This window comes from Vulpes vulpes, chromosome 8, assembly GCF_048418805.1.
Source record: "Vulpes vulpes isolate BD-2025 chromosome 8, VulVul3, whole genome shotgun sequence".
Taxonomy (NCBI): Eukaryota; Metazoa; Chordata; class Mammalia; order Carnivora; family Canidae; genus Vulpes; species Vulpes vulpes.
This window is the reverse complement of record NC_132787.1, coordinates 44086070-44105639: the sequence shown is the minus strand read 5'-3', so window position 1 is coordinate 44105639 and position 19570 is coordinate 44086070. Positions and strand designations below refer to the sequence as shown.

The following is a 19570-nucleotide window of genomic DNA, read 5'->3' as shown; positions in this document are numbered from 1 at the left end:
ATGGATGTGTCCCCATGGTGGGGCAAGGGTGGGCAGACACGGTGCAGCGTATGCAGGCAAACCGCGGTACAAATAAACACCACGGACACTTTTTGAAGGAGAAGGGAAGGGAGAAGACGGGCAGCACTGGGAACAGATAATGAGGAGGAGCCGTTCGACCCCTCGGCTCCGGCTCCGGGGCTGACTGGGACCTGGGCCTGTGACAGCCCTAGGTGTTTGCCTGCCGTGAATGCTCTCTCCTCCAATCCAGCTGGCAAAGCGCTCCCAACCCACATCCGACAGGTCCCCTCCATGCCCTCCCTGACCTGAGCCCTTCTTAGTGAAGGGGCAGGTGTGGCCCAGGTGCAATTGTGAGAGGCCGCACCTGCACCTGCCCTAGTGAATGAAACGTGAATGCAATGAGCTACTTGCGCTCATTTCCAGAGATGTGCTTTGAGTGGAGCAGGCAAGTTCCCACAGCCTGGGCTTCCTTCCCTGTCAAACAGCAACAATCACTGTGCAGCGCCCGCAGGCTTTGGGAGGACAACCTGAGTTCCACAGGACGTGTCCAGTACCTGCTGGTCGCCGTGTTGCTGCCCTCCCTCCCAAGGATGCCGCCTCTCCTGGCCTGTCTGGTGGCTGTCCTGTGCCGCCCCCTCCCCTGCGGCAGTGTCTGGGAGCTGGCCAGGCCTCAGGGCTGCTGGGGCGGCCGTGACCCCGAGCCCTGCAGGTCTGGGGATCCCTCTGCCCCTCCGGGACTTGGTGTGTTCTGGTTTCTCAGCGGCAGGGATGGAGAAGGGAACCACAGTGTACTTTCCACTGGGCTTCTTTACACAGTGTGAATAATTTTCCACATTAAATAATTTAGTGTAATAGCTAATACCACCCTTCCCACACAAAGGCTTTATGCAAGTCATATAATTATTTTTTATCATTCATAGTGACTTTCAAGCTCTTAAGCCCAGGCAGGAAAGAAACCTGTCACAATGTTGCAACAATATGCAAATCCCTGGGTATAAGAGCCACAGTGGGGAGGCCCCTCCTTGACAAAGCCCACTTGTGCCTGTCTTCGGGCCCTGTTTGGCATCAGGTACCCCATGGACAATCCACAAATAAATAATAATCAGGGTAATGCCACCTCACCAATCAGGCTGCTAAGACACAGGCAGGAGCCACACCCCACCCAGTGTGTGCCTCTTGACTGCGCTGCAGCCAGGGGTGGGGCGGACAGGGGTCTTGTTACACGTCATTCCCTTGCTGCCTCCCTTTCTGCTCCTCTAAAGGAGACGTTCATACGTATGTGATGAGGTTCCCCTGCAAGGGGGAGATACTGGTTTCTTAATCATTTGGATAAACAGGTTTCAAATATTTCAAGAATTAAGTGAGAGGCTGAATGGAGTCCTACCTCAGCCGGAGGCGCTGGTTCTCACTATGGGGCATGCACTGCCCTCTAGGGGGTGCTTGGGAACCTGCAGGGGCACTGCTGAAATTCAGGAGGGCAAAACTGGCATTTAGTAATGGGTGGGTGGGCCAAGGACGCTGCATGTCCTGCTCCTCATGGGGCAGTTCTGCCCGTGAGCTGCAGCGTGTCCGGTAGGACTTCTAGAGACATGTAGGGTGCCACCTGCAAATCAGGCCCCTCAGGTATAACTTATGTTTTAGTCAAAGGTCTCAGATCTCTGCTCTTTCATTAACCTCTGCTTTTTGTATGGAATGATTCTTCTACTAAATACAGACTTTTCCCATTACGTCAAAATTCAGGGTTTATATATATATATATATATATATATATATATATATATATATTATATAATATATATGTATGCACACATATAAAACACATTTATATAATATTCATTTTATTTATATTGTATTTATTATATCTATTTGTAATAAATAGATATTTATAAATATATAAAGTGTATACATTTTATATGTATAAATACATATAAATACATAATGTAAAATATATAAATATTGCATAACCTTTATATATATAAATATGACATATGTGTATGGATGAGAATTTTGTATATATAAGGATTTAAATTTCCTCCGATCTTCTTTAAAGAAAATCAAGGAGGTATTACAAAGTATTTGTTACAAAAAGGGAGCCTGGTTCTAAAAGATCAAAAATCACTAGCCTAAAAGGATGTCTCTGTTTCTATAGAACTCTTAAAAGGAAATATTGCTTGCTCTTCGGGTTTTTAAAGTTGAGTTTTCCCAGGTTGGTGAGGAAATAGAAAGTCATTCAATCCAAGGGCCATTCACATTTCTAGGTTAATTTACACTGAACGTTGGCCACTAACAGGCCACTGAACTGGACACTGAGCCTCATGTTCTACACATAGCATCCCTGAGATAAGGACTCCGCAGATGCTCCCCCAGGACACATGGGCTGGGTCTTCCTTGGGTGGTGCTGTCCTTGCACTACGGGACATGGGCCCGCATCCTGGGCCCCGAACACTCAACTCTCAGGACCAGCTTTGCCTCCTTGGATCAGTGTGATACCTCTGCAGAATTCCAAAACTATATTCTTTGAAACAGTAGTCCTGGGAGATGTTAACTGGCACAATGAAACAAGACAAATAGACCAAAATACAAGGTCCCAGTCCTCTAAAAAGGCTGCAAGTGTGGAATCTCATAGCCTTTACTTGGGGCTTTAACCTGGGGCAATCTTGGAGCACATGACATGCATGACAGGCTCTGTGTCCTGCATGGAAGAAACTTGTCTAATTACACTGAAGGCAGGAGTTCCCTAGTTTAGATGGCCACGTCAGGTCCTGCCTAATGCCATTCCAGATGGCTGCTCCCCAGGCATCAGTAGCCACTCCCTTGGCTTTCCATTTCTGCTTCCCTCTCCAGCAAGTTCTTGGGGGTGACCTGAGGAGGGTGAGAATTGAGGGGAGTTTCCTCATAGGAAACTCAAGTTAGAGCTTGAATCAAGGGGCTGGAATAATTTGTGAGGAAGAAAACAGGTTTCCCCAGGGGATGATGTCTGTGGAGGCCAGTTTTGGTTTGCTCTTACTCTGGTGAGATTTTCAGAGTGCCTGATAGGTGCTACTGTGTTAGCACCTGGAGGGATATAAATGTGGGTAAGAGGTAGTCTTGCTAAAAGAGGATCCTGACCTTCCTTGACTCCTCTTCATCATCAGACAATGTTGCAACTCTGCCCACCTCCCCCCATCCTCCACAACTGTCACCGGCATGTCCAGTACCTGCTTCCCCCTTCAGCCCATACCAGTGCATGTTCTTCTCTAGGCAGTCAGCATGCTGGTTCAAACACATGAATCTGATGGTAGAACTCCCCCTAAGGCCTGCTCTGTGTGGATTCTGAGGGCAATCTTCATTAATCCGTATCCCTTCCAGATCCCGAAGGACCTGTGTCCTCTGACCCCTCCTCTCGCTCACTGTTCTCAGTTCCCAAAACAAGCTGAGCTTGCCTGTGCCTCAGGGCCTTTGCTCTCCCCTCTTCCTGAAATGCCCTTCCGGCTTCTTTTCAATCCCTGGGTCTCAGTTTAACCAGTACCTTCCTGACTACCTTGTCTGAAGGTGGCCTCTTTCTCCCAGCATAGCACTTGCCCTATTTCGTAATCTGTTGGTCTCTGCACTACACCATGAGCCCTGTGATATAATACCATGTCTCCGCATCATCACTCAGGTGCTCAATAGCAATTTATAGAAAAAAAAAAGATGGAAAAAGCAGTACTAATAAGTGGAAATTACATAGGGGCACATTTCAGTTCAATATAAAGAAGGATTCCCAACAGAGCTGCCCGTAGAAATCTCTCCTGGCAAAAAGGAGGAAGGTTTAGAGATTTCTGCATTGATGGAAGATTGATGATCTTAATGATGTTTTCTCACATTAATATTTGGACTTTCTTCTTTTCCTTGTTCTCCAGTTTCATAATTTTCATCATGCATTCAGGCATGCATGCATTCAACTTTCACTGAATGTCTCTCATGGGACACAGGAATGCATATGAAATAGTTCCTGCCTTCCAGGAATTTGGCAATCTAAGTGTTGTCTCCACATCTTGCAAGTCTTCCCATGTCAAGTGCATCTGCGTGTGTGTGGGCATGTGTGGATGTATATACATTAACTTGTAGGCTGTTTGGTGTAGTCACCTCTCAGGTGACTATCTCCTCTCTTGAGAGTACCTGTCACTTAGGTAATCCAGAAGGACCAGGGAGGTTAGGGAGGGAAATCCAGAAGGTCCAGACCAATGCAAGCAAAACACAGGTGCCAAGGACAGAACGGGCGAATGAGGGGGAAAGGGAGGTTAGGGGCCTCAGAGGAGGCAGAAGGACATGGGAATGGAATGACTCTATCAGTTTGCATAGATTTGTTTCTTGAGACTGGCCTGCTTTCCTTTAGTCTCTGATCCGTTTTTAAGGAAGAATGTGAACACTTGCTGAGGACCCACTAGATGCACAACAACATCTCAGCATGCTGAGATGATATTTGTTGTTTCAAATATGGGTATGGACAGAGCTTGCTTTTGAATCACCTAAAACTGCATTAAAATGTCCCCCAAACAACTAAAAACTAGCTCTGCCATCTTGACACATCCTTGGATTTTCTCTGACCTTCAGTTTCCTACATCTCATAGGACTTGTCTCACAAACTGATTGAGAGATCAAGAATGGAGATAATCTAGTTGTAACGTCTGGTTCTTTAGACAATATGTATTACTCCCTTCCCTCCTTGTTTCTGAGTGTTATTTAATTTAAGGTATTGGAACTGATTCAAAATGGGTTCATGTGTTTATTCACTGCTTCTTAAGTAGGGACAGGAATACCAGCCTGAATATGTTTACCAGGGATGGATGCGATGATAACCTGGGGACTCTCTAAGATCCAAGAATGAGCCACAGTTAGGGAGGTCTGTTCTTAAAAAGGTGAAGTGAGCAAGGCTGCGCTCACTAGCCTGCTTCTCGTCATCACTGTGTCCCTGGTGTCAAGCACACTGCCTGCCATGTAGGTGCTCAACATAATATTTGCTGAGCTGTTGATGAACTTTTAGCCTGTAGCAAAACACTAGCCTGGCAACATACAGGCAAAGAGTTCCAGAAATACAGAGTGTGAAGAAAGACAAGGCCTAGGGACAGAGAAAGAGAGGAAATGGCAAGAAATGGAGCTCAAATCTTGTCCCTGTGATGGGGTTACTTTAGTCACAGGAAAAGGTGAGTGATAGTCTTAGATGTTGTAGCATGGCTTATGCTGTGTCTTATTCTCCAACTTCAAGGATGCATTAGGGTCAGCCTTGAAATTATATTATGATGTTAGGCAGAAATCTGTGTGAAGGGATAGAATAGATACACTCAGGATAAGAGATGACAGAGCACCAGAATTGCTAACGGGTCGATTTTAAAAATGGTAATGGATAAGAAAGGCATGATAAAGCAGGAGGCTCCTTTTTTGGGAGTTAGAGGGCTGGTGCAACCTCCCCAGGCTAAGGAGCCCTGCCATGTTCCATCTATATGGCACCTTCCTCAGAAGCCATAGGTACCTTTTAGATATTGCTATGATCCACAGGCTTGTGTTTCCACCCTACCCCCACACTCTGCATTTCACATGTCAGAATCCTGATGCCCAAAGACATGGTGTTAGGAGGTGGGGTACTTGGGAGGGGAGATCATGAAGGTGAAACCCACAAGAATGGGATTCATGCTTTTATAGAAGGGTTCCCACAGAGCTCCTTTACCCCTTCCATCATGTAGGGACACAGTGAGAAGGTGCCAGCTGTGAACCAGGAAGATGCCCCTCACCAGAGAATGTAACCATGCTGACACCTTGATCTTAGACTTCCAACCTCCAGGACTGTGAGAAATACATTTTAGCTGTTTATAAGCTGCCCAGTCCCCGGCATTTTCTCTAGCAGTCCGAAGGAATGAGCACAGACATCACCTTACTCCATCTCACATAGTCTGCTGAGCTAGTCTTCCTACTTCACAGAGAAACGGAGCTAAAGAAAGAACTGCACTAGGAGGGATAGCCCTACTGGCCCACCCCCAACTTATTCAGTGATGCTGACATGGGAGTTGGGCTTCCTGGTTCTCAATCTACCAGCATTTCTTCTCTTGTTGGTGAGTAGATGATTAAACAAAGACAGGAAAATTTGCTTGGTAGAAAAGAAAGCCTTGCAAAAATGATTGCATCACACAGAAATGTATGCCTAACTTGTTAGCAAGTGGTGCAGTTAGAGCCAAAGGTACAGTTGGAGATGAAGTAGATTTTAGCCGGCAATGTCATTATCTGGCAAAAACAAACCAGGTTTCTAGAGAATACTCAGCTTTCCAGAAGAGGAAATGGCCCTGGTTTGCATCCTTTCCTACTGGTCATCTTACTTCTACCTTCCTTCTCCTGGTCCATTACTGCGCTATAGAGAAAGAGTCCTGAAATAGATGTTGGCCTGTGGAAGAGCGTGGGGTATCTGAGTCTCTCCTAGCCAGGGGTAGGGAGTATCACCCAGGGGCAGGCCTAGGCTCAGGCCTGAATGGTATCCTGTGTCTGGAGTCTTCTTGCCTCCTTGGTTGCTGCACTGGTGCATCTATAGGAAGTCTGGCCCTGCCATCCTTCTCACTCCATTTACCCGGGCTGACCCAGGGCCCCTGGGGGTTGCTCAGGGACTCGATGGCAGCTGACAGAACTCCTGTGCTGATCAGCAGCTTCTCTAACACAGGCTCACATGTCCTTTTCTCCCTGGGCTCTGTTTCTGTCAGAGTTGGCAACACTTTGGCACCCATTCTTTAGTGCACCCCCTGACCACTTGCCTCCTTTGGTGGACAGCGAGCATATCTGAGTTTGGAAGCTAATGAATACTGTAGTCCAGATATGATACCCTGGCCTGGGTAGGACAGTAGGCAGGGCTCATTTTTGGTAAAAATGGTTTTCTCTTCCTGGGGTCAGAAAAGCAAATAAGCTACTTGCCTTGGGGCTTGGGGCTTGTGTCATCACTAAGATGCTCTCCCAGCTTCTCTTCCTGCCTTGTGAGTATCAGAACCCTGCTCCCTTTCCCCAGGGGACAGCTTGCTTATGGAAGACAGGCCTCCAACGCCTAAAAGTGGGTCCATGTCTGAACAGTCTGGACCTTCAGCTTCAGAAGCCCCCTTTGCATTTGTAGAGGGCACGGGTGCCCCTGGAGAACCCCAAGTTGGCATCTTTATGACCTCTTCAGGCTGTGTGTGGAAAGCTATTGGCCAAGGGGAAACCAGATGCTGGATCTTTAAGGAAAGAAACTTCCAGACATGGATGGAACTGACAGAGTAGACTGAGAAATTGGGCTTCAGACTTTCCTTGCAAGTGTTCTCTCTGAGTGCTTCCGGGCCATCCACCCCTCCATTCCAGCTTTCCTTCTGCCTGCTAATAGGCGAACCTAGAGCCTCAACCTAGCCCATACCTGTCCCTTTTGCCACAAGCCCAGTGGAAAAAAGTTAGCTCCATCTTGATCATGCTAATATCCCCAAACCTTTGCCAGGGCCTATGCCCACCGTTGTCAGGGCCAACAATCCTTCCCAAGAGAAGAATCAACAGAGTATGAAACAAACAACAGAGTATGCAGAGAAAAGATTGCTCTGGGGACTACTGGAAGCCACGGGATGCCCTGCACTGTATAGGCATGATTAGCAGTAAGAGGAAGGTGGCCTTTGGAGAAGATGCAGAGCAGGCTGGCCCTGGCTCAGGCACTGCACAGTGCTGATCACTAAGAGGACCATTTGAGAGCCTCCTGTCTCTTCCTTCTCATAGCCTGGTGGCTACTCATGTGGGTGGGACCATAGTGAGGCTGTGCCCAGTGCTGGGCTATAGGGAGGGGCCTGACAAGTATTTGACCTCCATGGTCCTGAGCAGCTCTGATTCTCAAATTATCTCATTAACCAGGCTTCCTTCTAGTTATGACTCATCCTTTGCTCCCAGCCAAAGGAAGTGTGCATGAGCCACTGATGGACTCCTCAGGACAACAGACTGAGGAAAGGAGGATCTGCATTCTTTTTTTTTTTTTTAATTTTTATTTATTTATGGTAGTCACAGAGAGAGAGAGAGAGAGAGAGAGAGAGGGAGAGAAAGAGAGGCAGAGACATAGGCAGAGGGAGAAGCAGGCTCCATGCACTGGGAGCCCGACGTGGGATTCGATCCAGGGTCTCCAGGATCGCGCCCTGGGCCAAAGGCAGGTGCTAAACCGCTGCGCCACCCAGGGATCCCAGAGGATCTGCATTCTTTGCCAGCATCAGCCCCTGCTTCCAATCTCACCCTCTCTCTGTTTCTCTACTCTCCAAGAAGCAGCAATGGCTTCATTGCCCTCACGTCCTCTTTCCAGAAAGATAACAGAGACTACACAAAAAGCCCCCCAAAGCAGAGACAATATAGTGGCAGCACAATTACTGCCCCACTGTTAGCTGACACTATTAAAATGTTAGCCAGGTTCTCTGTGTTGGGGGCAGGGGACAGGAGTCACAGCCCCAGGCAGTTCAGGTGGCTTGTTATAAGGCATGTGGGAGCCTGGCAGTAGAAGCCATTGGGCAGGGTTAGGAGGCCAGGCAGGGCTGAGCTGGGGAGATGATGTGGCTGGAAGGCTGGCACCCCCCTTGGAAGTGACATCAAAGCTACCAGGCAGCCAGTCTCTGGCCAGCATTGGGGATATGTGAGGTCAAGGCTCTACATCCTGGGTCAGGTAAGAACTGGGTAGGGCGTAAGGCTCTCAGATGTCACTTTCACTAGGGCACTAACATACTATCAGGAAACCTAGTCTGAAGTCCAATGGACTGGGAAACAAGAGTAGCTGGTGCCCCAGGGATCACCAGGGACACACCTTATATTCAACCTCTGGCAGCAGACTAATTCCAGATGGCACCTGCTAGGGCACTTTCTCTGCCTTCCTTTGGGCCTTCCGTAGCTCAGAGACTGGTGGGACAGGATCCATAGGGAAAGAACCTCAGCACTTGCAGGTGACAAGGGATGACTTTGAGAATTGGCCAAGTCAGGAGAAAATCCACACTGTGAGATCCCAGAGCAAGAGACCGTCTTACCCTGACAAGAGGGCTTCCACCATCATGAGTCAATTTCTGGTGGAAAATTAACAGCTGGAGAGAGAGTGGGAGGGTGAGGTAAACCATCTGGCTTCATGAAGCCAGCCAGAGCAGCTGGGCTGAAGAAACCAAGATAGAGGACAGCAGAAGCTGGGAATATTATGGGAAAGAGCAGTGTCTAGAGCTGTGCTGCCCAATATAGCAGCTGCTGGCCACATTTGGCTATATAATTTTAAATTAATTAAATATATTTGAAAACCAATCCTTGGCTGTACTAACTACATTTCAAGTGCTCAACAGCTACAGGAGGCTGGTGGCTATATTATAGACAGCGTGTGTGGAATATTGCAGGAAGTTCTATTAGCTAGAGCTGGTCCAAAGACCTCGCTTGATCCCTTAGGTTTGAAATGCCTCTGGGCCCTAATTTGTCCTGCATCATGAAAGTAAGTCCCAAGGCTTCAGCTACTCTTATTCAAGAAGCCTGGGGTGGCAGGAAGGTCAATGAGCGATTTTACTTTGGTTCTGTTCACCTTTCACCTTTCTAGACTATTCTCAAGTTGGGAGAAAGCTGAAAGGGGAGGCCATGGCTCTGATCACAGAGAGCTGCCAGAGTCAAATCCCCTCCAGCATCCTCCCCTGAGGGAGATACAGACCTGCTTCTTCATCCCTTCATGACCCACTTGAAAGTTTACAGGGAGCAGAGTAGTCAGTCAGGAGCCTTTTTCACTGGGACAACTCCTACCTTCCTGGGCTAAGGAGAGCAAACCTGAAGCCCCTCCCCTCCTCCCCTCCTCATTGTGCTCGCTGAGTCATTGTCAACAGCAAATCCCAGGCAACCAAGTGACATCACCACCCCTTCTGGTACTAAAACCTGTAGTTAACAGTGGAGTATCTGTGACTGGCACTGCTTCTGGAACCAGGTTCTTGCCTCTCTCTCTCCATGGTGATGTCAGAGCTGCCCAAGTGGGCTTCAGCCTTGGGACCACCCAGGGTCATCCTATCAGTGAGAAAGGGTTTGCTGGCGGCTTCCCTTTCTCCTGCTGTTCTCACTCTGGGTAACGTCCAATCTAGAGTTTTCACTAGGATGTTCAGAATCCATGGATCAGTTTAAAGAGAAAGGACATGTTTATAATACTGAGTTTTCCAATTCATGAACACGATATATTTCTCAACTTACTTAGCTTTCTTTAGTTCCTTTCTATGAAATTTTATAGTTTTCTCTGCAGAGATCTTAGTAATTTTTTGTTAGATTTATTCTGAAGCATTAGATATTTTTCAGTGCTTATCATAAAGTATATCTTAATTTTTTTGGTGTGTCTTTGCTGATGCATTTCAATTCACTATTAAGAGAACAACCCAGTTATCTAGTTACCTTCAGACAATTCTAACCAAGACTTTTCCATGCTGGCCAACTTGGTCCTACATAATCATGTAGGACCCAGGTACTTCTTTGGGAAAAGTCTTTCTTATTTTACTCTATCTTGTCACAATAGAAAACTAGGGATTGAGGAACCTAGCAGTCACCTTATGGTTTAGACCACCACAGCTAGCTACTTCCTAGGAAATGGCTTATTTCTTGATCTGCAGGGTGTCTTGCACCTGAGGCTGAGGACCCTGTAGGGATCAATTTCATTTGCTTTGTAGGGCAGGTTTGCCCAATATATCTTCTGTGGTCATGAGGTATAATTCACAAAGTCCACTGCAGGGCTCTACAGACTGCATCAGACATCATGAGAGACACATCTGAGTCAACTGTGGAATGACTCAAGGCTCTGAAATATTTAAACCATATGTCTCATGAAATGAGGTAAAAGTGGTGCCAGTTTCCCTGTTAGAGGCTGTCATCTGCGACTGAAGCTCAACTTGGCAATGAACCTGCATTCCCAGCCTCACTGGTCACGTTGCTGTGGGCTGTGAACCTGTCAGTACTGCCAGACCACATGGTTTGGAATAGGACCACAGGTAAGCAGAGGTACCATGGTCCCTATGGAAGGTGACCAGGGACATTCAGTGGTCTTTTCTAGGTCAGGACAAAATTTATGCTCCTGAATTAGACTGGGCTTGGAATGGAAAGTGAAAAGAGTATACTTACTACCCTGGAGGAGGTAGGAAACACCATTGTTATCACCAAATGACATTTATTAGGAGTCTTATTCTCTGAAAATTAGCCAAGATCCCTAGGCATTCTTTGAGAGAAGGAATCAGCATTGCAAGAATATCTTTGAAGTCCCTCAAAGGTTGTTTCCTTCTTTCTGAAAAGCACCCAGCAGAACACCTGGCATGGAAGATGCTTGCTAACAGCTTGGAGTGGTGGAAATTACATCAACTAAAAAGTCAGGTTTTATTCCCAGTTCTGCCACTTAATAATGGTGTAATTAATTAATAGTATACTTAATTGCTCTGAGCTTCACTTCCCTCTTCCCTAAAATGAGGATGCTTTTGAGGGTGTTTTGAGGATTACATGGAATGAGGTATGTGTAGCACAAGGTAGGTTATTCAGAAATGTTAGTTGAATTTTAATTCAAAGAAGATGATAGACATCTTGTTAAAGGAATATGGATCCAACAGCCCAGAAGCACTCCCCCAATTAATCCCAGGACAAGTAAAATTTTGAATAAAAATGGAATATATAGATAAGGACCCTTCCTTTTTGTCTCCTGTTGATCTATGTTATATCTATAAAAACAGTAAAGGAGGGGGAGAGAACGCTCAAAAAGCAAGAGAGGTTTCCTCAAGTCTATTACCATATAATTATTTTAGAACAAACGCTTTCCTTCTCATTGCTCTCCAAAAGGAGTTGCGATAGCTAGGGGAGCCACTGAGTTGCAGTTATACCCTCCTTCAGAAGTAGGTGCCTGTGTTGTGAATCCCAAGCCGATGGATGCCAATGATTCTGACCTGTCTTCAGGGGTGAAAGATGGTGTGTGATGCTCAGGTCAGTTTACTCCTACATTACCCAGGAAAATGGGGGTGGGGCAGGTTAGCAAGGGCACAGAGAATCCAAGGTGACAGCCAATCCCACCTTCCTTATCCTGCCTCATTCAGCCAATGGTTCTAATCCTTCTCCTAGCCTTTTTTTCTAGAAATTGTTCACAAGTAGCAAATCACAGACATTTGCCCTTCATGTACTGGAAAGTGCAAGAGAATAATGAACAGGAGGACCCCATAGGCTGGAACACTGAGCCCTGAGCAAATGAAGCCCTGACTGGGCCTTTTGCATTGAGAGTGGTCTGTATGGCTGATGAAGTGAGAGAAGAGTAGAACAGCAGCCTGAGTGAATCTGGGGGGCTGGTTGTGAAGAGGTTTGGCTTGCCAGTCTGTGGGCATAGTTCTTCTAGAATATGTGCTGGGGGATGAGGGTGAAGACAGGGTGGGAAAGGGGTGAAGAAGGACCATCATCTGCCTCCTTGGAAGAAGAAGCTTGGCTCAGGGAGGAATCTGTTTCCTATATTTCCCAGCCACAGACTAGAGCGGAGACTCTATTTCAAGGGGTTGTTTTGGTACAACTCCTGTAGATTTAGGAGTTGCAACAATTATCTTCCAAGAAGATGGGGTCTTTCATTGATTATTTCTGCCCCTCACTCTCCTTCTTTCAGTATTTGCACTCCTCTTCCCCTTCTCTATTCCTTCAGTGCCTACAGACCAGACACCTTTTTCAGAGGCCTACCTTGGGTTTGAAGGCAATGAGCTTCAGAATCATCTCCACGGTGAAGAGGCCAGTGAAGAGCATGTTGAGGATGTTCATGGCAATTTTGAATAGGCAGCTCTGGCCATAGTGCTGAGGGGAGGGGAAGGACTGTGAAAATGAGGCAGGGACAGCCCTACTCCTTGCCACCCTCCTCTCAACAGAGATCTTCCTTGAACCAAGCCCTGGAAGGCCATTTTCATCTCCATGGGCAGCCAGCTGGACTCAGGAAATCCTGCAAATTCTTCCCTTTTCTGCTAGCTCTGAAAACACATGTTGGCAGAGTTCTGTGTTCCTGCTTTGACTGGTTATGACAACTTTATGGAGACTTCCAGTTCTCAAGAGAGCTCAAGCACAAGTTGACCTCCCTGAAGACAGGTGGATATAGAATCAATCTCTATAAACATGCCTCATAATAACAAACTCTTCAAGCTCCCCCTGTGTTCTCCATTTCCCTCACTCTTAACATTTTATTAACCCAGGCCTCTATGGATTCTCTTATAAGTTCCCAGAGAGGAGCACATCCTTGAGAAGGGACACTTGTTCTGTTTTTTCCCCCATCTTGGCCAACAAGAAGGTGACACTCTAGAGACAGCCATGCAGCTCTTCTACACTTCATATCCTTCCCTAGCATTCTCCCTCCTACAGGGATCATGGATCTAGGGACCCCCTCAGACTGACCTGCATGGCCAAGCAGATGGTGTTGAGCAGGATGAGGACGAACATCAGGTATTCAAAGTAGGTGGAGTTGACCACATACCACACTTTGTACTGGTGCTGGTTCTTGGGGATGTACCTCCGCAGGGGCCGGGCCTTGAGGGCATATTCCACGCACTGTCGCTGGGAGGGAGGCAGGAGGAGGGGTGGGGTGGGAATGAAGAGAGGGGGTTAGTAACCTGGAAGATATGTGTGGAGATGGCAGAGGAGGTAGGATGTGGATGAAACCACACACCTAGGGAGTCACAGAAATAATCTATTTCTCTGGCTCATTTACAGGTCTGCGATGTTATTTGGACTTTTTTTCCCCCTATATCACTCCCTCAGTCAGAGAAAGAATCACCTCTAGTCAGTCTCCTTACCAAGATTTAGTCAAGAGGTTTGTGTCTCCTTTTTTCAACTTGGTAATGCCTGGTATACTGCTGACACTTAGTTGGCATTTGATAAATACTTACTGAATGATGGACAGTTGGTCTTCCCATTGATTTTTTCCTATGCCATAGACTCTCCTTGAGGGGTGAGCACTTCTCAGCTTTTCCTTTCCTTCCTGTCCTAAGTCAATCTTCCTTATTTACCTATATGTCCACATATCAGAAGACATAGTTCAAGGATGGGGGTAGATCTTGAGCTAGCTAGATTCCTGGGAATCCAGCACATATCCAACTCATTTCTCTGTACCAGGCCCAGATTCCCACATCAGAAACTGGGGGGTCACTCTAGTCTTTTCATTTACCCTCAGCCTCCTCATCCAATCTGTAGGCCTGACCAATTTTATTTCCTCTTATTCTGCCTACCACCATTATCATTAACCTGACAGTAGATCAGGCTCTAATCAACTCTCATCTACACTTTCTATTTGGCCCCGTTCTTTCCCATCTCACTTCCAACCTGAAGGCAATACAGCAGCAAGAATGATGAGTCTAAACCCAAGAGGTTGACATCAAAACCCATGAGGGGTCCAGCTTGCCTAACTGGTGTAGTGCTGTGTGTCTTGTGCCATGTGCCTTCCCATACAAGATCTTAAGTCACTTATGGACAGGAATATAGTTCCCCCTGACTCTTCACATCAGAGAGCCTAGTTGGGGAAGTGATGTCAGTGACCATATGCTGCAGCCCCTGTAATAGCTTCATTCCTCACTGATGGAGTTGCCAGCTCTTTCTTATAGGCCAACAGAATATCTTACAATACTGTCATTACCATATCATTCCTATGTAAGCCTCTTTCTTGTCCCCACCTCATGCACAGGCTTTTGTGTTTTACTTAAGGAACCATTTACTAGTGGTTTTCTGAAGCCCTTCTCTTCCCCATCCCTGAAACTCTCACTCCCTCATCATTCTAGTTTCTTTCTTCATTATCAGTGTGCCAACCCACGTGGGCAACTTTCTGACTTGTCAACTTCTGAGACATAGGGCATGAGGTTTTTTTCTCCACAGAATCTATCATAGAGTCCCTTAAGTAGATGCTTAACAAATATTTGGTGGCTGAATGCACTTGCCAGATCCAGGATCTGCAGGCATTTGCATTTCTTTTGTCTGGGCTCTACAGAAGACTGACAGCCCTATTCCCTCATTGAGGAATGGACAGATGATCTTAGTATCTGCATGGAGATCTCTTCTCTGACTACAGCTTCTCTTCTGGGTGGGCCACAAGCTGCCAAATGTTGTCATTTCTCACCTAGCCCTGCTCCCCACTGCCCTGGCACCTGTTCCTCTCCTTCCTAGAAAGCTACCTGGTTCTTGTCCAGCTCACAGTTCTTGTATTCCTGCTCCCCCTGCTCCTGGAAGGTGACGATAACGAAACCCACGAAGATGTTCATCATGAAGAAGGCAATGATGATGATGTAGATGATGAAAAAGATGGAGATCTCCACACGGTAGTTGTAGATGGGGCCCTTGTCTTCTGTGTGGGAGTCGATGGAGCGGTACAGCAGCCTGCAGGAGGAGACAGGCCCCACAGAGGGAAGCAGAGAAGCAGTGTCACCTCTGTGGAACGATGGCACCACTGTTCTCTTAGGGATCCTTGGATCAGGGGAGCTGGAAACAGTTCTAGGCTGGGAGTAAGAAGATCTGAGTTCAAGGCCTAGCTCTGCCACATACTGGTATGGGACCATGAGCAAATAAGCCTCTCTGAGCCTCAGATTCTTCATCTATAAAATGAAGACAATAATTCCTAATTTTCCTACCTTACAGGGTGGTTGACATAATGTATATGAGGGTGTTCTGAAACTGTCAAGAATTATTTTAATGTAAAATGAGTCATGGACATTGACTTCAAATACTGGAAACATTAGTAAATATTGAAATAGCTTTGCAAACTGGCATAGACTCAGAGGATGTTACAGTGAACTTAAAATAAATCTATCTGAGAGCAAATATCCATTTAGATAAAAATACTAGATGAAAAGTGACCCAGGATTATTCAGATTATCAACAATGGTTTGGATTCATACTTAGGTAGGTTACATATGTATGCCATTTGTTTGGGCCTGGACTATGTGCCCATTACGTTTGTTTCTCTTCATGGACAGGGATTATCTCCTCTCTTTCCTTTGTTATTCTCTACACTATTCTGTTATTCTCTAGGTACTATCTATATTTTCCACATAAGAATGGTGACTCTCATCTCAGATCCATGTGCTATTACTGACTTAGAAATATTTAGAATTTTCTAACTTTTCAACAATAATTTCCCTGGAATACAGCAGGTAGAGGGCATGGGGAAGCAGGTGTCTATACAAGATATATGGAACACCGATGGACAAGCTGTCTAGTAGAGGTGATGCAGTATAAAAGGCCAGCCTGGCTGATTGAGGCATTATCTCTGCAGAGGAATTCAGACTCAGGCTTCCATCCCTTTCTTACTTCTCACTGTAATTATAGGCAAGTTTTTTTTTTCTAAGGAGATTGGGGAAGAGTCTAAAACACAAATATCTCTGTCATTTCTACCCACATTAAGTGCATGTTGGGAGTAGTAATCTTGAATTCTATGGTAATCCAGGGAGAAACTCACTGGTAATCTAGTGGACAAACTCACTCCACTCCTAGATGCCATGAGAGTAATGACAAAGACCCCTATAATTGTGGCTTACTCTGAGGTAGAGAAGGGGAGTTAAAAGCAGCTCACTTTTGGTTGGACTTTCTGAAATGTTGACATCTTCTAGAAAAAGAAGGGTCTATGTTTCAGCAATGACTATGGTACGAGGCTTGTTCTAGAATAAAACCTCATTGCTTAGGAAGGACACAGGTAAGTATGACCTCTGGGAAGGAGTGTGGACAGTAATAAACATTAGGGAATGTCTTGGCCTCTTATAGCAGAGTGGACAGGACTTGATTTGTATACTCACTCTGGCCACCCTTCAAAGGTAGAGACAGTAAAAAGGGCCATCATGGCTGCCAGAACATTGTCAAAGTCAAACTTGCTGTTCTCCCAGCTGCGGGGTTGGATGATGGGGTGGTCAACCTCCCCGTCCTTGTATGTGATGTAGTTACCCCTGAAAAAGAAAGAAGAGTTAATTCTCTGGTCTCTCGTCTCCATTCACATGTGACCCACCAATGACTCCTGGCTTTGTGGGTGGGATGAGACTGGCCAGACTTAAATCCCACAGTGCTAGCCGTTGGGAAGAACTTCAGTGGGTATACCTTTCAAGAATAGATAATCTTACATGTCATGTCAATGTGATCAAATTACCCATGGGTAAAAGTCCAGCTGTCAGTGCCATCTCAGAAAGAACAGGCTGTCCCTCCTCTCAGGCCAAATTACCAACCTCCCAGAGTTAACTAGCCTCGGTGCTGGCTGCCCTCCAGCTTGTACTCACTTGCATTCCGCCTCGGTCTGTTTGGAACTATCTGAACAGGTGTAGAGCTTTCCCTGGAAGGCAGAAGGACAAAGTGATTGGAGATGTTCATTAATCAATGAATCAGTCAAAAATTGATTAGTGATCATCTCTATAGCCCAGCACTGTGCTAGGAACTTGGGATGAAAATGCAAGGAGAGCTGAATCTGGGATCCCTGGGTGGCGCAGCGGTTTAGCGCCTGCTTTTGGCCCAGGGCGCGATCCTGGAGACCCGGGATCGAATCCCACGTCGGGCTCCCGGTGCATGGAGCCTGCTTCTCCCTCTGCCTGTGTCTCTGCCTCTCTCTCTCTCTCTGTGTGTGACTATCATAAATAAATAAAAATAAAAAAAAAAGAAAATGCAAGGAGAGCTGAATCTAATCAGGAAGATATGACTCGCATATACAAAGCAGTCAGCAAATAAAGATGCTTAGTGCTGCAAGTACCACTGAAATTAAAAAAAAAGGGGGGGGACTCTACTCCATGAAAGCTGGACTCTTTTGGCTGGCTCAAGGAAGGTGGAAGTGGAACGGGATTTGGAAGGATAAATTAGATGGGAGGAAATCAGGGGAATTCATATGGTTGGTGGGAGAGGGCAGGGGGAAGAATGCTTCAGATGGGGGAACAGCAAAAATAAAATGATTGAGCAGAAAGAGCAGAAATCAATAGCCAAGGAACCTTGTCTAGAAGCAGTGAGAGAGAGCCTGGGTGGATGCAGGGCTCAGAAAGCTAGGCGGAGATGGGTGGATTTGATGCTGTTGATAATGGGGGACCACTGTGGGTTTTAAGCAGGTGACTGACATGAGGTTTTAGAGAATAAGAGTCCCTCTCCCTTTCTTGCTAGAAGGAAGGGCAGGCTGTGCTGTGAGGGTGAAGGGTCCTTGGCTTGGTAGAGAGCACCTCCTTCTAGGCTCTTCCTCTTTCCCTGGGCTAAGCTGAGAGGAAGGTTGAGGTTCCGCTCATCCCAAGTCTGATCCGGGCCGCTGTCCTCTTTTTGTTGTATCTGTCAGCTCTCTTCCTCAGGAACACTGACAGGAGGGGATGGAAGCAGGAGCACAGATCAGAGCCAAGATATTACCTTGAAAAGCTGGACCCCAATGCAGGCGAACATGAATTGAAGCAGTGTGGTGACAATCACGATGTTCCCGATAGTCCGGATGGCGACGAACACGCACTGAACCACGTGCTGCAGTGGGAAGAGAAGAGTTTCAGGAGTGCCTGCATTGAAGGAAGCTTGAGCTTCCTTTAGCCAAGCGACGAGCCTTTCTGAGGAGTTTGCATGAGCAGCCCCTTTGCCACAAGAGGGAAAATTGGATTCAAACAGGCAAAGTACCTTCTCAGGTTCACATAATGATGGAATCCAATGGAATTCAAAGTCCCCTGATGGGTTCTAGGTGACTCCATGGACAAAAGCCCTGCTAGCTTCCCATTTTATAGGAGTAGAAGCATGGGGACCTTTTCATTACGTGCGGCCCTGGGCTTGTGTGTGTATCTCCTTTTTGTGAGAGTTTTGCTTAGAAGTTCTGATTTTAAGTGACTGGCTGCCTGTCCTTGTTCTTTTTCTCCGTGAAGTGGAACTGGTGGTATAGGCAGGAGAGTCCAGGCTCCAACACAGCAGCCACCTGCCCTGGCCATTTTTCCTCCCTCCAGCCTCCCCATCCTGTTGCTTAATTTCCACCAACCCATAGCCAGATAGATGCTTGCTGTGCTGATGGCTTCCCACCAAGGCCCATGCTTCTCACCTTTAGTCCCTTGGCCCTGTTGATGGCCCTCAGGGGCCTGAGGACTCGCAAAACTCGTAAAATCTTCACCACATTGATTGCACTGGACCTGGGAGAGGGAAACAGGGCACAAGAGTAAGCTGTTTTAGTGGAGCAGGAAATCATGTGGTGAGGGAGTGTGTTGACAGGCTGAACCCAGGTAAACTTGAGAAAGTATTAAGTCTGTTTTGGGAACTTTCTCATCCTGGGACTATTCGCCAGCCCCTAGAAGAGCCTGGAACTTGCTTGGGACTTCTTGTTGGTATGTAAATAATATGAATAATATGTTTACCATGAATCATTAGCAATATAATGGGCTACTCAGGGGAGCTTTAGAAAAGAGAAACCCCAGCTCTGCCACTTAACAGTCAATTCACCGAGGATAAATTTCCTAACTTTTCTGAACCCTAGTTTTTCATCTGTAAAGTGGGTCTCATAAGGTTGTTGCAGGGATTAAATGAGGAAACATACCTGCATCATCTAGCAGTGTGCTGGGCACATATTATGAGCTGAATAAATGGTAGCTTTGTTACTAAGTCTGATGAAGACATCACTGAACTTGAAGAAATG

At 46.5% G+C, this 19570-nt stretch overlaps 1 protein-coding gene across 11 annotated transcripts in view; it reads right to left on the bottom strand.

The window, feature by feature from the left end:
• Nucleotides 1–19570, bottom strand: part of CACNA1C (calcium voltage-gated channel subunit alpha1 C) — a 648720-nt gene that overhangs the window by 76282 nt on the left and 552868 nt on the right. For all 11 annotated transcript variants that reach the window (XM_072766363.1, XM_072766357.1, XM_072766353.1 and 8 more), the window contains 7 exons: nt 18983–19070; nt 18319–18426; nt 17223–17275; nt 16752–16898; nt 15138–15339; nt 13372–13530; nt 12673–12783 (listed from right to left, as the gene is read on the bottom strand). In XM_072766363.1, the coding sequence (XP_072622464.1) occupies nt 12673–12783; nt 13372–13530; nt 15138–15339; nt 16752–16898; nt 17223–17275; nt 18319–18426; nt 18983–19070 (868 nt within the window). The remainder of the gene's footprint in view (nt 1–12672; nt 12784–13371; nt 13531–15137; nt 15340–16751; nt 16899–17222; nt 17276–18318; nt 18427–18982; nt 19071–19570) is intronic.